The sequence below is a fragment of the Drosophila grimshawi genome, unplaced genomic scaffold (assembly GCF_018153295.1).
Source record: "Drosophila grimshawi isolate 15287-2541.00 unplaced genomic scaffold, ASM1815329v1 contig_311, whole genome shotgun sequence".
Lineage (NCBI taxonomy): Eukaryota > Metazoa > Arthropoda > Insecta > Diptera > Drosophilidae > Drosophila > Drosophila grimshawi.
The window spans coordinates 29,327,798-29,351,446 of NW_025063098.1; the positions used below are offsets into that span (position 1 = coordinate 29,327,798).

Below are 23,649 nucleotides of genomic sequence, written 5' to 3' on the forward strand. Positions count from 1 at the left end.
CTTAGCATCCTTCTAGAAGGGCGGGTCGGGGGCGGGTGCGGGGGCGCTGTTTCTCCTGGGGTGACAACAAAAAATTGTGGCAACAAAATAAAAAAAAGAAAAGAAAAGAAAATTCGCAACAACTCAAAGTCAAAGGTGCAATAACCCAAAGGAACATAAAAGCAAATGGCTGCGGGTTGTCTCTATATAAGTAGATATACAGACATATATACAAGTATATATATATATATATACAGTTGTGATAAAAATAATAGCACAACTTACGTTTTTCAAATGTTCATTTTTAATATATTGTATTGTGTTCCCCTATAAATGAAAGTGAATATTGCAACAGGAATTGCAATTATATATTTATTCTTTTATAATTTGAATAGAAAGGAGCCAAAAAGTATCGTTAAAAAACAATAGCACGACTCACGCACTTTATGGAAATAGTTTATTTATTTCTAATTTTCATAATTAAAAGTGTAAATTTGAAAAAAAAAAATTGTTCTTTCTTTTTCTTTTTTTTTTTTTTTCTTATTCATGAAGTTCTTAAGCTTGTAAATTTAAGGATTCTTTCGAAAACATTTATTGAAAGTGAGTGATGCTATTTATTTTACGCAACTGTTCAGATATATGTATGTATTGGATAGGTATGTAATGCTGCGGTAAAGATAACGCGCACACACACACACACACACACACACACACAGAGACACAGAGACGCAGTCAGCCATGTAGTCAAAGCCAAACCGCGCAGAAAATGAAATGGAAAATATTGCCATTGAGCAGCAGGGGAAAATAAAAAAGAAATAAACGAGCCAAAACGGAAAAGCTGCGCCAAAAAAGGTTTGTAGTCGTTATGTGTGTGTGTGTGTGTGTGTGTGTGTGTGTGTTGGAGTGTGTGTGTGTCTCGGGTAGAGCAGATTTAGAGGTTGCTTATGTGTGATTTAGTGTAGCACGCGCGAATATGGCGGCGATAATTCTTTAAAAATTGGAAATTGTTTTCCAATCGATTTCGCATTTAGCCAAAAAGCACTCTACACTCTACACACACACACACACACACATACAGAGAAACACCTACAAGTAGAGGAGCGGAAAATGTCTTTTACAGCTACCCCATACATTTATGCATGTGTGTGTGTATCTGTGTGTGTGTGCCAGTTTTCACAAAACATTTTATAAAAATGTACAATGTAAAAGAATAATAAAAAAAACATATTTTGTTATTTTTCACCTGGTTGAAGCTTTGAAAAGGATTTGGGTAGCTGAAATCATGGATTTGGATTTGGATTTAGCTTTTGTGTATAGTTTTAGTGGATGGAAGGTGAGAAGCGAATGTTTGTTGCCAAAGTGCAAAATGATGAAGATAGAACACACACAATGCCAAAAGTCAATTCAGCAACAAATAGTCAAATTGACTGAGATTATTGAAAACAAGCAACACTAAATAATCAAGGGGTAAAAAGCGTAATTTGTATACAATTACAATATGAATTTCTAAGCAAATTCGCATTTCACACATTAAATTTAGTATTATTCTAGAATCATGAATCAATGAATGAAAAGCAGTACCTTTTGAAAATCGGATAACTTATGGCTAAGGGGATTTTAACATCAGAATCGATCAAATATAGCCTTTACAATTTCAAATGTAATATTATTCTAGGATAACTTTTGACAAACTTATGACTCTGGGAAGCTTGATTTGTCTCTACAAACACTTTGTGATAAATCTAATATAGAAATGGAGCGACAATCGTTTTCTCAACTTTAAATTTAGTATTATAGATGTCTTTGGTAAGATGTATTGAACCGTCGCAGCTTGGATTTTATTTGGTATAATTTTCATATATAAAGCGAGCCAGAATAGCGTTACAAACTTTAAAAGGATTATCAAGTATCTTTTGGCTGTGGGAAATTTGGATCAGTTCCTTAACACTTTTTAAAGGGGATAATTCTAACATGAGCCAAAAATAGATTTTTATACTCTGAATGTAGCATTATTATGGAAGACAAACTGTGATTAGGTTTTTGAAAATCTAATCAGATATGTTAAATATGAATCAATATGGGGATTTTTTTAAAGGCTTTTCGATTGTTTACTGATTTTATAATATAATATTGTGCAGCGATTTCTATATGCACAAGAAAAGAAAATAACTTATCCAAAAAAGTCTAGGCTGAAATATAAGCAAGTTTTTGGCTAACCAATTTACATTCACAGCGCTCATTCAAGTTTATATAAAAGCGATTTTCACTGGAAAAGTAACAACAACAACAACAATGAGAACAATAACAAACAGTTAGGCTGTATAGATAGATATAGTGTGGCTCATTGTGTGTGGTGTACAATGACTGCTACAATGGGCAACAAAAGGTTAGATAGACACACACACAAATACAAACACAAACACACATACAGCAAGGGGGCGTGTTTCGGTTAAAGTTACGTTAAGGAGCAAATGGGTAGAGAGAGAGAGAGAGAGAGGGTGAGTGGGAGAGGGTGTGGGAAGGGTATGAGAGGGGAGAGAGTAGAGCCAAAGCACGCTGCGTTGGAGTGGGCGAGTCGTGACATATTTTATTTGCACAATGACAATGCGAGTTACTCGGCAGACGACGACGACGACGACGACTACTGCACACACACACACGCCATTACGCAAACACACCCCAGCAGTCACACACACACACACACACACACACAGTTACAGTTAGATCTGTATAAAATGTAAGACATGAAGAGAGAGTACGGAGCTGGGGGAACGCAGCGCACAAAGTAGTAAAATAAGTGCAAAGGATAATGCGAATTGAAATGACAAAACCCAGAATAATCATTGGCGCCACACTCAGCAGCAGGAGTGAGAGATAAAGAGAGTGAGAGAGAGGGGGGGGGGGGTGCAGGGTAGAGGGGGACGAGTTGGTATACTCACGCATAGTGGTTTGAGTTGCGCTCTTTTGTGCTGATTTTTATTTATGCCTTTTAAGTAAATTAAAATTGAACTCATTTTCGTTTTTTTTTGGTCGCTCACATGACAATATTGTCAATTTTATTTGTGCCACACAATTTTTGTTGGTTTGCTTTTCTTTCTTTATTTTGATTTTTTATTGCATTTTCGTTGACTTAGTCCTTTTGCTTGAGCATTTGGCGCTGTAACTCGTAAAACAATTTTTATGTGTTTTTTATTTACCCAACGGCAGCCATGCATGACCTCAATATCGTTCCTCTCTCTCTCTCTGTCTCTCTCTCTCTCTCTCTCTCTCTCGCTCACTCTCACTCTTATTGGTGCTGGCTCGTAACATGCTTTTAGTGTGCGCCATTTTATTTGCCACAAAACCGACACACGGCACCATTAAAAAGCCATAAGCTTTGAGCCTCAAGCTTCTTCTAGCTGCTGCAACTTTCGTGCCGGACTCGCGCTTAGAACGTTATTAGAACCTGTTCCCCTCTCACTCTCGCACTCTCACACTCTAGCGCCCTCTCTCTCTCATTCTCTTTCACATATTGCCTGCCTGTTCTCGGCCATAAATTGTGTGCGTTGCTGCATTTTGATTACAATTTTTATGATTTTTAGGTCAAAATTTGCCAACATAAAATGGCCAAAAGTAAATTTGAAATAAATAAAGTGGCCCCAACAACAACAACAACAACCACAGCAACAACAATAAGCACAACAAAATGGTGTCGTGTTTTATGTGCGCCCTTTTTGTGCCATAAAAGGCAACATATACAATACCATATGCTTACACACAGAGAAAAAGGGGATGCTTTCTTTTCAGAAAATCTTAATAAAGGAGAATCTACAACCTAAAAATATTGTAACTTTTAAGAGGAAATATGTAACAAAAAAGAAAAAAAACAATATTATCTACATGAATAATATTGTATAATAATAATTTTTAGATTTTAGCCTCACTTCGCATAAAGATTCCACAATCTGAAAAGAAGAACAACATTCTTAGTTTTGAAAAGTGAAGTTGTTAATGGCAAGTAGGAAATAAGATCGATTTTTGTCAAAAAGTTCTACAATCTGAAATCAAGAATCATACAATCAACATAATTCATTCTTAATTTTTGCAATTGAAAACGGTCATGACAAATAAAAAGACGACAAACTTGTGAATAAAGTCTCTACAAGGGCAACAAACTTGTTTTAGGTTTAATTATTCTCTCTTTTTTTTATATTATTTAATTAAAATACGTGTTTTTAATGGCTCCTAAAAAAAACATTTGACCTTGAGCTAGCAAAATACATATTTTAATTATAAGACAGCGGTCAAAACGAACAATAAAAACATTTAATTGGTAACATTATTTTAATTTAATTAAAAATGTGTATAAATAAACTGTTTGTAAAATGACATTAAATAAAAAAAGAATAAATTTCAGTTCTCGGTTCTAGATTTTGACCTCAATTTAAATTCAGGTTTTATTTTTCTGTGTGTATCAAGTTGAGGTCCGGTTCCGTTTTGCAATTCTTTGGGTCTGGCAGCATTTCGAGTTTTTGGTTTGGTTTGGTTTGTTTATTTTACCATGTTTATAAGTTGCGAATTATTTTGGCTTTTGGCTCATATTTCATTTGCATTTAATGAGCCCTAAAGCTGCGCCTGCTTGCCGAATGGCTCGTAAAAAGTGTTGCAAATTGAATTTGCAGCTGGCCAAGCTTGCCGATGTCAGCCAGCCGAAAGACTCATTAGATAGCCAACTTTCTAATGGCCTGGCTAAGCAGGTGCCATACATTTAACCAGGCCTAAATTCAACACAAAGTGAGGGGGGGGGGGGGGGGTTGGGGTGCAGTAACTTCAACTGTGTGCGTGGCAAGATAAGAGTGGCAAAGATTTATTGCCAACGCAATGAGTTAAGAAAGACAAGTACCCAAAGGAAAAATACAACAACAAATCATGATGACGATGACGATGACGAGATTCCATGTAACAACAAACAAAATACGAAAATAAGAAGCAGAACAACAACCACAACAACAACAACAAGAACAACAATGCAACAACAGGAATAATAATGATGAAGCTGCCGCACACTGACAAACTAAATGATGGAGAATGATGCCACAACGAGTCGAGTCGAGTCGAGTCAAGTTGAAAGCAGCTTCTCCCATTTTGCCTGCCTGCTGGAAGAGTAAAAAGGGATGAGGAAAGGGGGCAAAACCGGAATTGGAAGGTTGGCAGGCAAATCATGGAATGGCTGACAGCAAAGTGTTTGTTGCTATTGTTGCTTTTGTGTTGTGCGTGTCTGTGTCTGTCTCTCTTGCCATTGTCTCAGAAATATTTCAAGATGGCGCTGCTTGCAAGCACATGCTCCCATACAAACATTTACATACTTATTTATATGCACATACAGACACACACAAGTCACAATGACACCAGCTGATAATTGATATAGCAGATTAATCATAATGTAAATTTGCAGAATTTGAGCAAATAGTTTTAGGCCATACTTTAATGGAGTTGTGGACAAGTATGTAATAGGCAGAAGAAAGCATCTGCGACTCCATAAAATAAATATATTCTTGATCAGCATGAACAGCAGAGTCGATTTAATCTTTATAAAGGAGCGTATCTCAGAGACTACGAAACTAACAAAGTTTAAATTTGGAATCTATATTTTTATTTAATTTTAAGTATTTATGACTTGGCATCTTCTAATCGAGCTCTCTCGTCCAAAGCATTCTAGCTTGCTCACACAAGTTCTGGTCTTAAAGTTTATAAGGAATACTATTTGCTTTTCTGTCAAATTTGAATATTTATATATATATATACTTCTATACTTCTATATACTTCTTATTCATAAATCTCTGCTATGTGCTCTACGAATTTATAACATTTACATTCTAATTAATTTTCTTGACAACTTCATTTGCAATGCATTTCAGATATTTTTTTATGCTATCAAAATTTGCTTATTTGTCTGCAAAAGGTAGATTGTAAATAAAACTGAAAAGAGATATATTAAAATATTATATATATATATTAATGCAGCAAATTGATTGTAAGCTTTGAGTGCCACTTTAAGTCAGTGTCATTGAAAGCATCTACTTATGTATGTGCATAAAATGAACACAAACAAATATCATTCGCTGTAAATATATATGTACATATATAAGTGTGATATATATATATGTATATATGTATGTGGGTTGGCATGTTTGCTGATTTTAATTGAAGCTCATATATATTGCTGCTTGTGCCAGGCTGAGCATGATTAACAATAATTAGACTTGGCATTAATTACGCCAAAAAGTTAATTACGCATTGTCATTCATTGTGTGGCGCAATGCGATAACGTTTCCAGATACTTTCCACACACATCTCCATCTACATCTATTTCCCCGAAAACATTCCCCACATCCTTGCCAGCCCCCTGCTCATCCCTAGTCCTTACTATCCATGCTTCGTTTAGCTGTTTATTCAAGCAATTTATTTGCTAATTTCGTGCATGGCAATTGCAATTTGATGGGCGAGGGCGGGGGGTTAACTTTTTTAAGGGGGCAAGGGGGCAATGGGGTACTAATAAAGTTCTTAAACAGCAGGCTGGAATCTTATTAACCCTTTGACTTTGACGTGGAGACGTCTCGAATGAGAAGCGGCCGCAATAAAATCAATCTTATTAAAACATTAACAGCGGGCAGAAATGCGAAAATAAAATAAATCAAATGGTTTGGCCCATCTCCCCCACAACCCCCTCGACCCCCTGTGCATTGAACGACGCTTAACGCAGCAGGGGTTGGGGTGGGGGTGAGGGTGGGGGATGGGGTAGGTGTTTCTTTCGTCCCTCGGCCGACTCGTGCCACTTTATTAGCCTGCCTTCAATCAGCGGCAAGTGAAGCGTCGGCAGCCCAGCATATGAAATTCAAATTTGATGCCCAGGCCTGTGCTCTAAGCACAGATCCCTGAACCCTCTGCACCCTGTACCCCAGCACCCTGCACCCTGCACCCTGCACCCGGGAACCACCCCCCATTGGGCATTTTGCATAGAACAAGAAGAGAAGCATCAGCAGCGGCATGTTCTTTTATTATTATTTTTATTGTGCGGTGATTTTCTGCCAAGGGGGAAGGTTGGCGATTGTCATTTTGTCGGTCGGTCGGTCGGTCGGCCGTTCGGTGGGGTGCATATAAATTCGACATAATTTCATTGTAATGAATAAATTGATGGATGGCACATCCTGCCACCAGTTTCCGCCCCCTTCTCCATTCCATTCAGCTGCTAAATTAAACACTTGCCACCAGAACAAACCGCAGGGCAAAAAGGATCTCCATTCGTCTCCAGAGTCCGCAGCTGAAAAACAACCTGCGCATAAATTACAGCTTGATTTTTTAATTTTTCGAGAAACAAAATAACTCATTATTCATAAATGCGAAATAAAATTATTGTTGTTTTTTTTTTCATAATTTTTATTGTTCTTTTTTGGTTTCACTTTTTTGTTTTTGGTTTGATTTAATTTCTATAACTAGTAATATTAAGTGTACAATACATATATATACATATATATGTATATATATATTTATATGTGTTGTTGTTTTTAGTAGTTTTCTCATTTTGTTCATCTATTTGTTGTTGTTTATACGACTAGACAACTCCTTAGAAACTGCTACGGTTTTTGTTTTGTTTTTCGTTTTTCGTTTTTGATATATTTTGTTTACAATACATTTTTTGACTTTGATCTTGATACGTTTTCATTATACAATACATATATTTTATGTACTATATATATATAAATATATTAATATTTGGTATATGTGCTGTCAAAACAAAAATTGGCTTTTAAACTATAGGCGGAGTTTGAGTTTTACTTTATATACTCTTGCAGAGGGTTTTTGAATTTTTGTGATGGAAAGTGTCTAATCCGAAAATGGAAAATGTCCATAGATTTACCCAACTATGTGAACTCTGTCAGTATTTGTGATATCTGGATAGAACTTGGAATTTATTCGTATTTTTGCGGCAGTCAGAATGTGTGTCAGAATCGGACTACAATAAGTAACAAAAAAGTCGGACTACAGTATAGGAACAATCGGTTGGCTTCTTAAATTTACATTGTAATTTTTATATATTGTATTAATCCGCTCTGCAAGTGTATGTGATCTTCGGCTTGCCCAAGTTAGATCTTCCCTCTTGCTTGAAATTTTTAGTTAAGCGCCTCACAGTAAAGATTTTTTGGTTTTGTTTTAGTTTTTGTTGCGCAGAACATTTTAATTATTATTATTTTTTTTTTTTGCTATTTAGTTAGTATAGCTAATTAGTTCAATTAGTTAAGAGCGAACTATTTACTTATAAATACAGCTTGCTGCCTATAGCTAAATATTTGCTTTATATGTACAAAACACTTAACATTATACATTATACGTTTTTTTTTTTTTATTATTATTTCTTGTCTTGCATTTTTTTTCTTTTTTAATTTAAATGAACATAATTGGCATTTAATCTCAACGCAGAAATGCAAAATATATATAAATATATATATATATATATATGTCTATATATATATTCATATGTTTGTATGTATTAAAAACACAATTATCAATTTGTAATTAATTTTTCGTCCTTTCTGGCTGGGCGCTTAATACCAACTAATTAAAACTGCACACAAAGTCGGCCTTTTTTTTTTTTTTGGTATATGCATCTTTTTTTTGTTTTGTTTTATAAATGTAATTATTGTTCTTCAAAAAAGTTGTATTTTTCTGTCGTTTTTGTTATTTTTTTTTATTTTTTCTTCTTTTTCTATTTGCCACTTTTACTGCATCTAAAATTTAATTTAAATACGCTTAATTTTAGGGGATTTTTATTTTTATTATTATTTTTTTTTGGTTTTTGCTGATTTATGCAGTTTTACAATAACAAATTGTTAATTATTTATGTTATAAGTAGGCTTGATTTAAATATTTATATATGTACTCACATATATATTTTTTTTTGCTTTTTTTTTTATATATATATATATAGTTTTTTGTTATGTATATTTACTTAGTTCAATCGATGATCTCCTCATCCACATCGTCGCCGTTGTCGTTGTTGCTGGAGGCGCCACCAGCTGCACTAGCTGAAATTAAACCATTGGCGCCCAATGGCGATTTGTTGTTGTCATCATTGTGGGCAACCGAAACGCCCCCCTCCTCGTTGCCACCGCCTCCGCCCAGACCCAAGTCGCTATGATCCAACAGCAGATTATTGTTGTTGTTGTTCTGCAACATGTGGTTGTTGCCATTGCTGTTGTTGTTGTTGTTTTGATGCTGTTGCATGGCATTGCCATTGTGCTGGCCGGAGAAGTGTTGCAAGTGGTGCTGATGCTGATTAAGCAGAGCACCGAGAGCGTTTTCTCAGACAACATCCGTCACGCCATATTGACAGGCGGACAAACCGGCCGAATTGGAGCGCGACACTGGCGATGGGGCCGAATAGGGGCTACTGAAGCCTGTGGCATGTTGTTTCGCTTTGAGGCGCAACGTGGCAATGCTCGAGGACATGCTGCTGCTCATGCAGGGCTCCGCGGCGGTGCGATACATATACGGATTGGCGGGTGTCGTATACGGACATGGTGCACCAGCCACGCCCACATTCGTATTGGTCAGCGTCGAGCCCATCGAGCCCGGCAACATGGAATTATTCATACTGACTGCCACACCACTGGCACCCGTATTAAAACAATTGACCGAATTCTGATGATGATTAGTGGTCACCATCGAGCCCAATGGATTGACGGGCCACGGGAAGGGTTTGGTGCCCAACGGGGATGGCACCTTGGTCCAGTTGTTATACGGATACGATGAGTACAGTGAATCATCGGCAAACGGTTGCATGAATTGTGTTCCAAATCCACTCTTGAAATCCGCAGCGGCAACAGCGGCATTCATTGCGTTCCTTTCACGTTTGCGCCACTTGGCCCGTCGGTTCTTGAACCACACCTGTGCAGATAGAGAAGAGGAAGAGGAAGAGTCAAGGCATGAGTACACTTAGTTAAAAAATATACTAAATTTATTAGAATTGAAAATGTTTGACTAGCATTAAAGTAAAGACTGACTTAAATCCTAAGAATATGCCGTAAATGGTGGGAAATTGATCTCTCTTTCAAGCAAGAGCAAAAGCATTTTTCTTTAAGAAAGATTACACTTAGCTAAAAAAAAGTATTGACTGCATTTCTAGGCAAATTACTAGAGTCCAAGATGTTCGAGTAGTATTAAAGTAAGCAATGAATCAACTCTATTTAAGAATATGCTGTAAGCAGTAGAAATTTGTAATTCCTTCCATTTGGCCAAGCAACAACATTTTTCTCTGACTATATCTCAGCAAAGGAAGCGAAGAGCTAAAGGAAGAGTACACTCAACTAAAAAAATACTAATTATATTTAAAATTAAATTATTAGAGTCAAAACTGTTTGACTAATAATAAAGCTAGGAATGATTTATATCTTTTTAAGTATAACCAGCAAACTTTGGGGAATTCTACAAACATTACGCTTGGAAGAGTAAAAGATATAGTAGATGAGTACACACCCTAAATGATTAGGGTAGAAAATCTTCAACAAATATTAAAGTTAAGAATGATTTATAACATTTTGTAGAATATGTTTGGAATTTTATCTGCCATAGCAACACAATTTTCACTTGAGTATTTAAGGGCAAAAGATGAGTACACTCAGCAAAATACTCAAATCATTAGGGTAGGGAATCTGTGACTAACTGGCTTAAATGTTGGGAATTATGTCTCGCATAGCAACAGCACTTTTCGTGGAGTGTATGCGGGGCATGGCTCTGTGTGGCAAGTTAGTTAAAGTTTTAAAAGCTTGCAGCAGCCATTTTCTTTTATTGCGTCGCCGTGCCGCATAATTTATTATATTGCCGCCAACTTGAAAATTTATGTATCCGTCTGTCGTATGTCGCTCGCGAACGTTCATATATATGTGTGTGTGTGTATGTGTGTGTTGGTGTGTGTGTGTGCGAAAAACTCCCCCAAAATGCAAACCCCATTTCCGCAGCCAAGTTATACCCCCAATGGCTGGCGCAAAGGGGGCGCTACGTAATACGCATGTGCAGTAATTATAAATACAAATATACATAAATACTCCCTGCCATTGTTGTTGTTGCTGTTTTTGCTGTTACTCTTGTTGTTGTTGTTGTTGGTGTTGCCTTTCTTTTTTAATGGAGAGCTTTATATAAATAAACTCAGCGTGCCAACCCCAAAAAAAACAACAACAACAAAAGAGCCAACAGAAACTGTATACAGAGCATTTAAGTTGGGGAGCACACAAAAAATAAATCAAAATTATTTTGCAAACAAAAAGTACAGAAAGCAACAAAAAAGAAAAAAATAAATAAATAAAGCGAAAACAAAAACAAAAGCGAACAAAAGCAAGCAAGTAGATAAAAAACAAAATGGCAACTTTGTAATTTATTGCTGAAGTTTTGCGCAGCGCACACAGATACACAGATACTCAGCCACAAATACAGATACAGATACATAAGATACTGACACTCGAGGTTTGGGTTTGGGTTTGGGTTTGAGTTTGAGTTTTTGGGCATTTTCGAACAGACGCCACAAATGGCAAAGGCTTTTCTGATGAGTTTCTTTTTATATTATTTTAGAGGATACTTTCGGTTGGCTGAAAAATGCAGCGAGCGACTTTAAGGCAATATTTTCAAGTAGTTTTTAATTAAAGATATTTATCTAGAATTGATCAATTTACTATATTACTGCTGCCTTCATAATTCACGTCCCAGGGATTCAACCAATTTTGTTGTATAATTTTTGAGAATTTGAGGAGACTAGCTTAAGGAATCGTGGCAATATTTGGAAATTTGTAAATGAATATTGAATTTTATAAATTATATTTATATAGGAATATTATAATTTGTGTAGTAGAATTGATCAGCTTGCGATTCTACAGTTGCTTTAATAATTTGAGAGCTTTAACCAATTATGATGTAGGATTTTTGAGACTACCTTAAAGAATTTTGTCATTAGTTTGAATCTCTTAAATGAATCTTGAATTTTATAATTGATATTCATCTATTCAATTGTGTTGTGTGATTTGTCGGTATTAAAGACGAGCTAACTTGAGAAGTTATGGAATCTTGAATGGTATACATGATATTAATCTAGAATTTTATAATTTATTGTAAGTGCTTAAAAAGCAATTTCTAGATTCTTTATACTTCATGAGAGAGCGGTATTATTAACTTAGTTACCCCTAAGATAACTACGCCATCTGGATTAGTTTTTTCCCAGATCTGATTTCAAGTTACGCTTAACAAATTGTAGCTAAAATGGCATTTCCACATTTTTCCAGCTAGTTGATTCCCAGTCAGACAGTGTTGTAGTCGTAAATTTGCAGTGGCAATGTTCAGGTAATTAAACCAGCTCAAATTTTGGGCACTTTCATGCTTTAGCGCTTGTTGCCGCATTGCCACATTGTATCTTAAATCAGCGCACAATTCACTGGGGTTGCAATTTATGGGCCTTGTCTCGTGCCTCGTGCAACATTGCCTGCCGTAACTAAATGTGGACACGCGTATGTATGCAAAAACTGGGCCTAAAACTGAACTGTCTGGTTGAAAATGTTTTGTTTGTTTTGTGGGAACCGAAGTTGAACTTTGACAAGTGAGTCAAAGTTTTTGGATTGTTGTTGTTTGGCTCGTGGCCAATTTAATGCGCATTTATTTGCTTGGTAATTGCCTTAATCGAATTAGTTGCGCTCAGTTAATTGAAATCGCATGAGCCACACAGAGATTGAGCTGTGACTCTGGTTAAATATTGTCAGCGTGAGAAGGGCAACCTTTAAGTTGCTGCAAACAGGGCATAAATCAAAGTCTTGGCCAATTTCAATATTGCCCAACAGCAGCAATGTGTCAATTTGTCAAGGTACATTGCTCAGCACCATCATCATCGTCATCATCATCATCGTTGGGAAAACTAACGTCATCGATCTCGTCAACTGTCATTTTCACGTATCATTTAGCAAGTTGTTGAAGTTTGGGGCCAACCTAAAAAAAATTGCCAGAGTTTGCATGATGGCAAATTGATGTGTCTGCATAGCAACAAAAAACTCTCTCTGTGTGTGTGAGTGTGAAAAACCAGCGCAATTTTCCACTCGACGAGCAGAGAGAGAGAGAGAGAGAGAGAGTCCGGAGCACCCGCTGACTCAAGCAGAAAATCCTAATTGGTTTTGATGAAAGCGGCAATGACAACGCCTTTCTCCTTTCTTCTTTCTCCTCTCTCCTCAATCTCCTCGTTGGTCTATGTTTTATGCTGGTGCTGCTTCATCAGGTAAAGTTGTTAAAAAAAAATATATATATATTACGGGTATAGGAGAAGTGGCCCAATGTGACCATTTGGCAAAAGTTACGGGTCTGTTTTTTGTTTCTAAGCGTCTGTGAGTTTTGAGTGAAGAGCTGCCATTTTGATTGATGGCCACAAATTGCAGCTAAATACGTTTTTTATTTGCTTAATTTGTTGTTGTTGTTATTGCTATTGTTGTTGTTGTTAAGGGCTCTTACTTCTCACTTCCGGGCGAGACTGCGCTTGGCTAGCATGAAATTGAAATTGAAGTGAACATTTTTGATTGCAAACAATTTATTGATAAGCGTTTCGTGCCTCGGGGATTGCTTATTGTCTGTGAGCGAAACAACTCTTCAGAACTTCATTATTTTATATTTTATAGCTCAAAATATAGTTATATTAATGGTTAAAAATTGTTGAGCACTGCGAGGTGTTTTATTTTGATTTTTTATTTGTAAAAAAGTAGAGAAAGAGCACATTTTTCTATCACAAAAATTAAGTAAAACGCAACAAAGTGTTTAAAATGTATAAAAATCATGATAAAATAATCTTTTTATTAATGCTATAATCAGCTTTGTAACCGCAAGTGTTTCCTAGCATTAAATGTGCTCTGGGTAAACACGATTAATCCCATAAAAAGCTTAAAGCTTAAAGCTCATCTAACTGTTGACACTATTCGCTTCTCGCTTTAACCCATTGACTCGCTTATAAAGTATTTTTGTGTGCAAACTTTCGGCTAATGCCATTAGTAAAATAAACAATATTAAAGCTAATTTTAACTCCGCCCCCTCTCTCTAAATATATAATAGAATTTTGTATGATGAAATTATATTTTAAATACTTGTTAAACTTATTGATATCAGTTTGTTCAATTGAAAAATACGTTTGGATTACCAACATCAGTGGTGCTTATCCGATTTAAATTAAATAAATAAATAAATAAATCAATAAATAATATAACTGGTTATATTCCTATCAATAGAAAGGTTGTATCTCTGTAAATATGATTTTATTATAATCGATAAATTATGGCAGTTATCTATATATATAAATAAGATGGATCTGCATTTCGTATAAATGTGAATTATCTAGCTATAATTAAGAATATTAATATTTTGTTTGATCTGATAGATTTCCTTCAGCCATTGTTGCAAGCTCCCTCACTTTATTACACCACATTTTTAATAGTTTCACTTTTAATATTTTTTTTGTGAAATATTTATCAACTTCAAGCAACTAGTTACTAGCTGAAATGAAGTTCTCTCTGTTGCCTAAGCCAAGTACTGCTGTCAACTCTTAACTGGCCATATTGTGGGCACCTTTATGGCCATTCCTTTTTATGCTGCCACAGAAATGGCTTTCCTATAGACAGATAAATGTTGTTGTTTGTTTCCAGGCCATTGCAAACACCTGACCATAAAAAAACTGACAGAGAAAGCGCAGTTCGAGTTCAGATTTCGATTGCAGTTTTTTATACACGGCCCAGTTGGGCATTCGATTTGTGTGTGGAGCAACAAATGTTTTTACGAGCTTTGTTTCGGACTGTTAATTGAATTAAATGGCGAGTGCAATTCACTAATGTTTAGTTCTTAAAAAAAAATATAATAATAGAAGAAAAGCAAGTCAGTCGGTTAGCAGAGACAAGCGAACATATTGCCATAATTGCCGGCGCATGTAAATCCTCAGATTAGTTGCCATCAGGGGCGTCTCCCTCTCTGTCTGTCTGTCCCAGAAGCAACAGCAGCAAAAACATTTACTGCCTCTGCCCCCATCCCTCCCCTTTGCCAATGCATCGCTTTTGTTTGCCCAGACGGGGCTGCTCTTTTCTACTTTTCTTCTCTTCTGTTTTCTGTTTTTTTTTTTTGACAATTTTAAACCCACCCAGATTTATATATATATATATTTGTATATATGTTTGTAAGCTGTGAGCTGAGCGAGCTGTAATCCTTTTGTATATTTGATAAATTTTATTGCCTATGCTATTATTGCAGTCAAATGTTATTTTGCCCTAAACCCAAACCCCTCAAAAAAGAGCAGCGCAAGCAGCACGATCATGATCATTAATTCTCGTGCGGTTTCCTAATTCATTAAACAACCCTCGTTTGCCACAATGCTGCTGACAAATTGCCTCGCATTGTTTTGCATTTTATATCTGTGCATACAGTTGGGATAGGGGTAGGGGTTGGCGTCTAAGGGAGGAGGGTTCGCACCCCAAAAGTCAAACTCCGGCAATACGCAAACCTTTTGTGTCATCATCATATATATATAATGGACCATAAAACAAACTGTATCAATATTTTATGCATTGAGCGCAACACATGTTTAGATTGACATAATTTCCCTTCATCCCATCCAAACCCCCCATCCCTTCTCATCCCATCCCCATTCAGACACTTGTTTCCCTGCTCTGCCGCAGCTAATTTCTTTATAGTTGTCGTCAAGTGTTGAACTATACAAAATTCTTGGCATATGCGCCACCAACAAATTTGCATAGAAAAACCATGAAATATATATTTTGTATGCCAGCAATTTGTCAACACTTTTATACATTTATATCTGCATAAAGTTGAAACATGCAGATGGTTTTTATACGCCAACTAATTACATTTATATGATACCATATCATTAACTTTCCTCGTTCAATTAATGTCAAACTCGTCTAATGCGCTCAGGGCAAAAGAAACCAAAGATATGATTAAAATGTAGTCAAACTCTAAAAGCCAATTGGAAACCTTCGTAAATTATTTTGACCAGTTAAGAGTTTCATTATTATGCTATTCATTATTTTAGCTTGCCTAAACTAATTTGTTTTTCTTGTTTCTTTGTTCATAGCAAAGATTTCTGTGACACAATTTAAATAAAGTTCTTCTCAGTTAAAAAAAAAGCTTTATATATAGAGCAAAAGTACAGAAACTTATAAATTGTACAATCAAGATACAAATTTTTTCTAGTTTAATCATAAATTTAAATTTATAATAAACAAATTATCTTTCGTATCTGAAAATTGCATCTGCGTAGTGTAAAATATATTATTGATTTTTGGCAACATATTTTCATGATTAAGCAAGTTAATTTTGTTTTAATAACGAAAATTCTATTGTTGACTTTTAGTGCATAAATACATAATTTTAATTTTACACAATCGAAAGTTGTACAAGTTTATGTAATATTTGGCGCTCTACAATTAATCTTTACTTTGAAAAGGTACTCTACTCGATTTTCAAGTACACACTGACTTACATTCTCTATAATTGAATGTATCAGAGATATAAGTAGCTATAATTTTTTTTTGAGTGTGCAAAATATGTTGGAATGCACATCAAATGCTGATCGTTCACATCGATCAATCGGGCGTCAAGTCGAGACCGTGTCTCCTAATAATGTGCCCCACAATCGTATCTATATCTATCTATGTGTAGCCGTGTCGTGTCGCTGTCTTGACTGACAGACAAACTGACAGACGGACTGACGGACAGATGGACGGACAGAGTAAATAGATATGCGTGATATTGGTTAGCTATCATCATCGGTCTATAGATATTCTATAGATATTTGCCACGCATATTTGCCGCTTGGCGCCACTTATGTGCATACAACTTTTGCTCAATTGTTTACCAACTATCGTTTACAAACAATTACAACTGTTGTTGCCCAGATACCACAAACAATTACAACTCCCCCCACCTACCCAACCACCTTGCCACTATCTTACAAATGCTTGAGACTGTCAATGGCTGTTGTGTGGCAATTGGCGTGGCATGTTCAAACAGCTGCGAGGCAATTTGATGATAAGCTTGCAACTATTCCGCGGTGATTCTCGGCCCAGTTTACACTGGAGTCGACTGGAGGGCCATAAATGTGGCAAACGCTGCAAACGCTGCAAACTGCGCCAAAAGTTTTTAGCCACAAATCGAGGCGGCAATTTATGGCAAGTTTGCCACTGCATTGTTAAGCCCAAAACCGGCGATGCTGCAACACCAGCCACAGGCCTCGTTGCAACATAAATTTATACACACACACAAAATGGCGACGGGTTTCGGTTATTTCATTTTTTTTTTTTTGTGGTCAGCAGCGCGTTTAAGCCGCGCGAATTCAAACGGCCTAAAAGAGGAAAATGCTTGCTTGCCACGAATATATTTACGAGTTGCCACTGCCATTTTGCATTGTGTGTGTGTGTGTGTGTGCCTGGTGTGCAGCTACGTGCTGCGGTTGCATTGCGGTCATTTTGGCCACCGCCGCAGTAATTGCCGCATAATTGCACACAGCGCACAAAATTGATGTGGCACTTGCTGCTGCTGCCTCGACTGCCTCTACTGCCTCGACTGCTGCTGCTGTTTACGATTTGTGGCTTTGCAATTAATATGAAATGTACACAGAGCGAAAAATATATAATGAAAGGAACACATTTGGCCGGGGCTTGATGAAGTTCTTTTCGCTTGAGCAGATCGTGTTTTAATTGTGTTGCTTGCACTTGGCTTAAGAAAAGGGCAGATTTAAAATACTTCCGACTTGTTTTCCAATGAATTTCTAAATATATGAAGAATATGTTATACAAATTTCAAAGGCTTGCCTCAAATTGACAATCCAAATATGTTGTTTTATTATTTCTTAGAAATATTTTCCATTATTAAGAAATGGATTTCTAAGAAGTAGTATGCAAAATTAATGAAATTTACTGACTCGGTCAATATGAAAAAAATCGCCGAAAATTAAATGATTTATTTCTAAACGTTAGAGAAATATACCTTTAAATTGAGTAAAGAAAATATTTGTTCTTAGAAATACACTTTCTGAGTAATAATCTGAGAAAATCTTGGAAAAAAAAGTATGCCGAATTTCTAAAATTCAATGCGATTTTCTTTCTGATGAAGAATGAAAAGTAGACATTTGGCTTGAGCTTCAGTGGGACTATGATCAAGAATGTTGAGCATCAGGAAATCAAGTTGTTTGCACTTGGTGTAAGCAACTTAAGGTCTTTGTGACTACGTTTTATGTGGCAATTAATTTGCAGTGTATGTGTGCACTTACCCGAACTCTGGCCTCGGTCAGATTGGTCCACATGGCAATCTCCTCGCGCGTCGACATATCCGGATAGCGATTACGGCTGAACGTGTGCTCCAGCTCCTGCAGCTGCTGGGATGTGAAGTGTGTCCGCTGTCGCCTCTGCCTCTTGTTCTTCTTATCGTTCTTGGGCTCATCGGCGCTGGTTGTCATCGGCTCATCATGCCCGGAATTTGATATGTTCTCCGTTTTGATTGTGGTCTCATTCACGCTGCGATTACCTGCAAAAAAACGGAAACAAATACAATAAAATAAGTTTGCTTTTAGAATGCTTTGCAGTTGCGGCAACTGTTTGCCTCGTTTTATGGCAGTCTGACTGCACTTGGAATTAAATATGACATGGTGTAAAAAGAACATAAGGAAGCGAATATTTTTGCACTTTAAAAATAATTTATAAGTGTATACAAATTAATTTCTGGAAAGCATCATGCTCGCTTACACAATATTTATTTGTTCCCTTTCAGAACAACTTTATATATGCAAACAAAACTATATAAAAAGATAAAATGCAAGTGGAACTATTAATTCGATATTTTCTTTCTGCTGGAAATATATATTTTAAGCAAATTAGAGTTGGTCAAGTAGAGACTCAGGTGCACCCAGGTGCAGACTTGCTGATATTAATCATAAAATGAATTGTTAAAATCTGTGTTTCTTATCCGATCCTAATGAAAATTTTCCAGTTGTTCAATAAAACGTCTTTACAACTCTTTTGGAAATCGATCTGTGTCGAATTTCGTGCTTCTCGCATGAATAGGTTAATCTTTATGATGTATATATATATTGATTACGAGGTTGGAGAGGTTGCCCTCTGCTTGTTACATGCTTTTGCAGCGATTAAATTGTTTTTCTGACTGTAGTTGCAATTACTTTATCTTTATGTGGTTTGCATTTGATAAGTAACTGAAGCAGTCTTCCTCTTATTGGGGCTACCTAAGCAGCAGGCCATAGCTGGCAGTGGGCAGGGAGGAGGGGAGCAGTTCACGCCCTGATCGGGTGCGGCGTTACTAATTGCCATGCAACCTTCAAATGACGCCAGGCCACAACGCCAAAAAAGCACAACTTCAAACGTGAACCGCCGCCGTTGAATCTAGCCTAGTTTATTTTTTTTATTATTTTTTTATTATTTTTTTGGCTGCTACCAGATTTACAACCCGTTAATGTGTGTTCCCCAACATGTCATCGATCATGGCGGCATGCTTCCTCTGTTGTTCTTGTTGTTGTTGCTGTTGTTGTTGTCGCTACACCGAAACTTAATCAAATAAACTAAGCGACTGGGTTCGAATACAAAGAATATGAAATATCAGTTTTTTTGGTGTCGTCGTCATCATGTCGCAAATCAAAGTAGTCTAATCGAAAACTAAACGGACGCGAGCGAGTAAATTTTCGCCGACAAAGGCCAAGTGGCAACCACCCAAAACCCCAACCACCCCCTGCCCTTATCCCCACCAATGCTCAACACTCACCAGCCCATTGGCCATGCTTTAGAAAATTATTATAAATTATGTTTCTTATCAAATGTACGCGCTCGTATAAAATCAGTAACGAGCACTCATTCCGTTCAGTTTTCCACGCTTATTCCATGCCACACACACTCAAACACACATACACACACACACACACACACACACACATCATACGATTACTTCCATATCGATACCAAATAGCTATTGTTCATAAGGCTTTGAAATCTGTGACGTTTGTAGAAACTCCAGGTTTATTTCCACATACAATTTAACCTAAAATCAGGCGATTTAATTGAGTATCATTTTCACTCAATCTTAACTTATTTTTAGATTCATCAATTTAGTTTAAGAGCTCATATTAAAAAGATTATAGCCTACACAGAATTTGAATTCAGATTTATTGAATCACTTTCACTCAAGTTTACCTTATCTTTGTTTTAATCAAGCCAGTTAATGAGCCCATATAGATTTTTTGATTAAAATAAAATCATATTCACTCAATTTAACAATAACCTAAGTTTCATCAAGAAAGTTAAAGATCTAATACTTAATCTATACAAATTTCGAATACGGATTTTGGATTCATATACTCAATTTTAACTTCACCAACTTAATTAAAGTGCTCAAAGTTAAATCCAAATACAGTTTAGGGATTAATGTAAAATTATTTTTAAATGCTGCCCACATTAATCTTAGCATGAATAAGTCTACATCTTTCAAATACATCAATAAATTGAATTATGTCTCAATTAGATTTGATGTAAGTCTCTGACAAAATATGCGTTTTATTATAATTTAATCTTAGTGTAGATTGTACTTACCATCTTTGCGATCCCGACTTCGATTTGTTAATGTGGATGTTGATGTTGTTTGAAAGTTATTTAAGTGTGTGCTATCCAAACTATTTGCTACGGCGGTCATAGAGCTATGACTATCACGAAAATCACCGGTTTCGGCCCAAACTGAAAAGAATAAGCCAGCAAAGGGCACGAAAAAATATATACAAAAATATTAATGTTTTAACATAGGTTTAAATGTACTTAAAGTGTGTGTGTGTGTGTGTATGTGTGTGCTGGTGCACAAGATGTGGCTCCTTAAAGGCCCATTAAAAGGGGCGCATCATAAAAGGATTTATGGCCACAACTGGACCTGTTTTAAATGGGCTTTTGGTTAGCTCGATTAAGGACACGAGTGTTGGGGCTTCTCTGCTGAGAGCTGAGAGCTGGTCCAAGTCTCTGGCCTCTTAATTATGAAAATTTTACTGCTTGAAAGTCAGCGTTAATCAGAAAAAAAAATATTTTATTTTCCTTTTCCCCATAAATCTCGATGCTTAATTGAGCCATGAGTTTGGACTACAGCATAATAATTGTGTTGTAATTACCGCAGTTAGTCACGCTGAATTTCATATTAATTAGTCTCAGCCTTTGACATGTTCCCCAATTTCAGATTTATGGCCAGGCAATTGATATTTTCTAGGGGGCGAGGCACCGGGCACCTTCGAGGTGTGTGCCCATATGGCCCATGGGTCTTGACTTCCTGGCCACGACTCCTAAATCTTATGGACTTCCTTGCTCACTGCTCGCTGCTCTTTGTCTAATTTATGGCATTTTCACATGTTGTCAGTTTTATGTGGTTTTTAAAGTGCCTGCCAGCCTGGCTGCAAACACCCGCAGCGACATTTTCCACAAAACAATTAGCTCGTCGAGTTGTTGTTGTAGTTGTTGTTGGTGTGTGTGTGTGTGTGAAATTGTTTAGTATCTGAGTTCTGAGATCCTAATTACACGCTCTTTTCACTGTTCTATAATTTATGCCGTTTACAACGTTCTCACTTGCGTTCTCAATCGTGACAAATGCATGTCCATAAAATGTTTATCATTGTCGCCAAAGTTTAACTTATTAATTGCTATTTTTAGCCAAATCATAGAGTCTGCTTTATGGCTTCTGTATTCCACTGGGTGTTTTGCCCAGTGACGAGCACATAATTTGTTATTATTCGGCATAAACTATAAATGTCCTTTTTTGCACATGGGAATATTTTAAGGGTCAGAAAAAAAATAAAAATAATAAATACTGTGATGCATCATTCAATGCAAAAAATTGAATGATCTTATGCTAAACATATCAGCAGATCAGATATTGGAAGGAGTTGGACTTGTTTTGTGTTTGGCGATCTCTTTTTTGATCATTTAAGTATGTATTTCATTTATTTATTTGATGTGTTTATTACTAGTTTTTTAAATCCACACTTGCATATTGTAAAAATCCTCTAAAACATTTCCTTAACTATTATTTGAATGTTTACTTCTTATAATTTATAGTCGATATAAATTATGTCTATTATTATTAAATTCTGACAAATCTCGTAATTCATTAAATATTGTTTCAATGTATACTTCTTATACCTTACATAATTTATCAAAATTATGTGCTTCGACACAAAACAAAGTGTTTTAAATATTTTGACAAATGTATTCAGCAAATGGAAACTCATATATAATATTTTTGATGCTGCGTTAAAGATAATTGTGATATATTTTATATATATATACATATTTTTTAAATATATTTTCACAATCGTAGCTATAGTATATATATTGTGATTACTCAATGGGTAGCAAGATGCAGTCGTCTTTTAGCTAGTGTTTTGTTTTGGTTTTTTAATGATATCGTCCGCCCTTCCAAAATACCAAAACGCTTTTTAATAGTCGATGCTATGTTTTTCATGTTGTGCCCAATTTTCAACCTGAGCATGTGCCGTTAAATGGGTCGCCAGCGTCATCTGTAGTCCCCTCATCCCCCACACCCCTCTTGCAACGAGTGGGGAAATGTAAAAATATTTTCTTAACGACACGGTCTAAAAAACGCCAAGAAAAGCACGTACCGCAGCGATTTTTATTTGTTTAAATATTTCGTACAAATTTCCACGACTAATTTGAATTTGATTTTTCGTTTCTTCTTCACAAAAAAAATAATATTGAAAACGTTGTCGTCTGTCAGCCGCTGGTGGCTGGCTGGCCAGTTGTTGACAGCAGTTGTTGCCGCCAGTTGTTGTCGCAGTTGTTGCTGTTATTTAGCCAGAGTTCCCACAATGCTTTTTCAAGGCTCCTGTGAGTGGCAAGTGTCAATCGAAAGAATTGCTGGCCAAGTGGGCGTTGCCCAGCACACACACATTATTTCGGCCATGTCAAGTCGAAGAGCTGTGTGACAACAAGTGTCAGCGTCAATTTCAACATTGTTCTCCATTTTTTTTTCTTGCCAAAGCAAACAATATATATATATATATAAATGATGCTTTTTTTGGCTGACTCGTGAGTAAACAAAAGAACAAAAGTCAATATGCAACCCCTAACTAAGGGCGCAACACTATTAATCATGCTGCAAATATGAAACTGCACACGAAATGAGAAATAAATGTTTGCCCATAGCAATGATTTTGATTTTTATATATGCCATATACATTTGCCCATTTGTCGGATTCATTCATAAACATTTTCTCCACACACACACACACACACTCACACACACACACACACACACACACGTATACACATTTTTTTGTTGGGAAAAACTTTGACACACGACACGGCAAAGGCAGCTATAAATTATCCAGCCTGTGCACTGTCAAGCCTTACGGTTACAGGATACACAGCCCAAGGACCAAGGACCCAAGACCAAAACAAACAAACAATCGCACAGACAAAAGGATCAAGGGAAGCTGGACAAAACGTACGCCCCGAGAGCGAGTCCTTTGACACACAAAAAAAAAAATAAATAAAAATAACCAGAGAATCGACGAGGAGGAAAAATGCGAAGCAACGTTTGCTTGTATCATTTTCGTGACCAAAAACA

The 23,649-nt window shown here is 36.3% G+C and overlaps 1 protein-coding gene across 2 annotated transcripts in view; it reads right to left on the reverse strand.

The window, feature by feature from the left end:
• Positions 1-8,901: 8,901 nt before the first annotated feature.
• The window catches only part of LOC6569559 (pituitary homeobox homolog Ptx1), a 28,010-nt gene continuing 13,262 nt past the window's right edge, over positions 8,902-23,649 (reverse strand). The window contains exons 3-5 of one of the 2 annotated variants that reach the window (XM_001995908.2): positions 20,622-20,762; positions 18,302-18,555; positions 8,902-9,903 (exon numbers count right to left, since the gene is read on the reverse strand). In XM_001995908.2, coding sequence (XP_001995944.1) covers positions 9,319-9,903; positions 18,302-18,555; positions 20,622-20,762 — 980 coding nt within the window. In that variant the 3' untranslated portion in view covers positions 8,902-9,318. Of the gene's footprint in view, positions 9,904-18,301; positions 18,556-20,621; positions 20,778-23,649 lie in introns of both variants that reach the window. The other variant, XM_043215072.1, reaches the window with a different exon arrangement.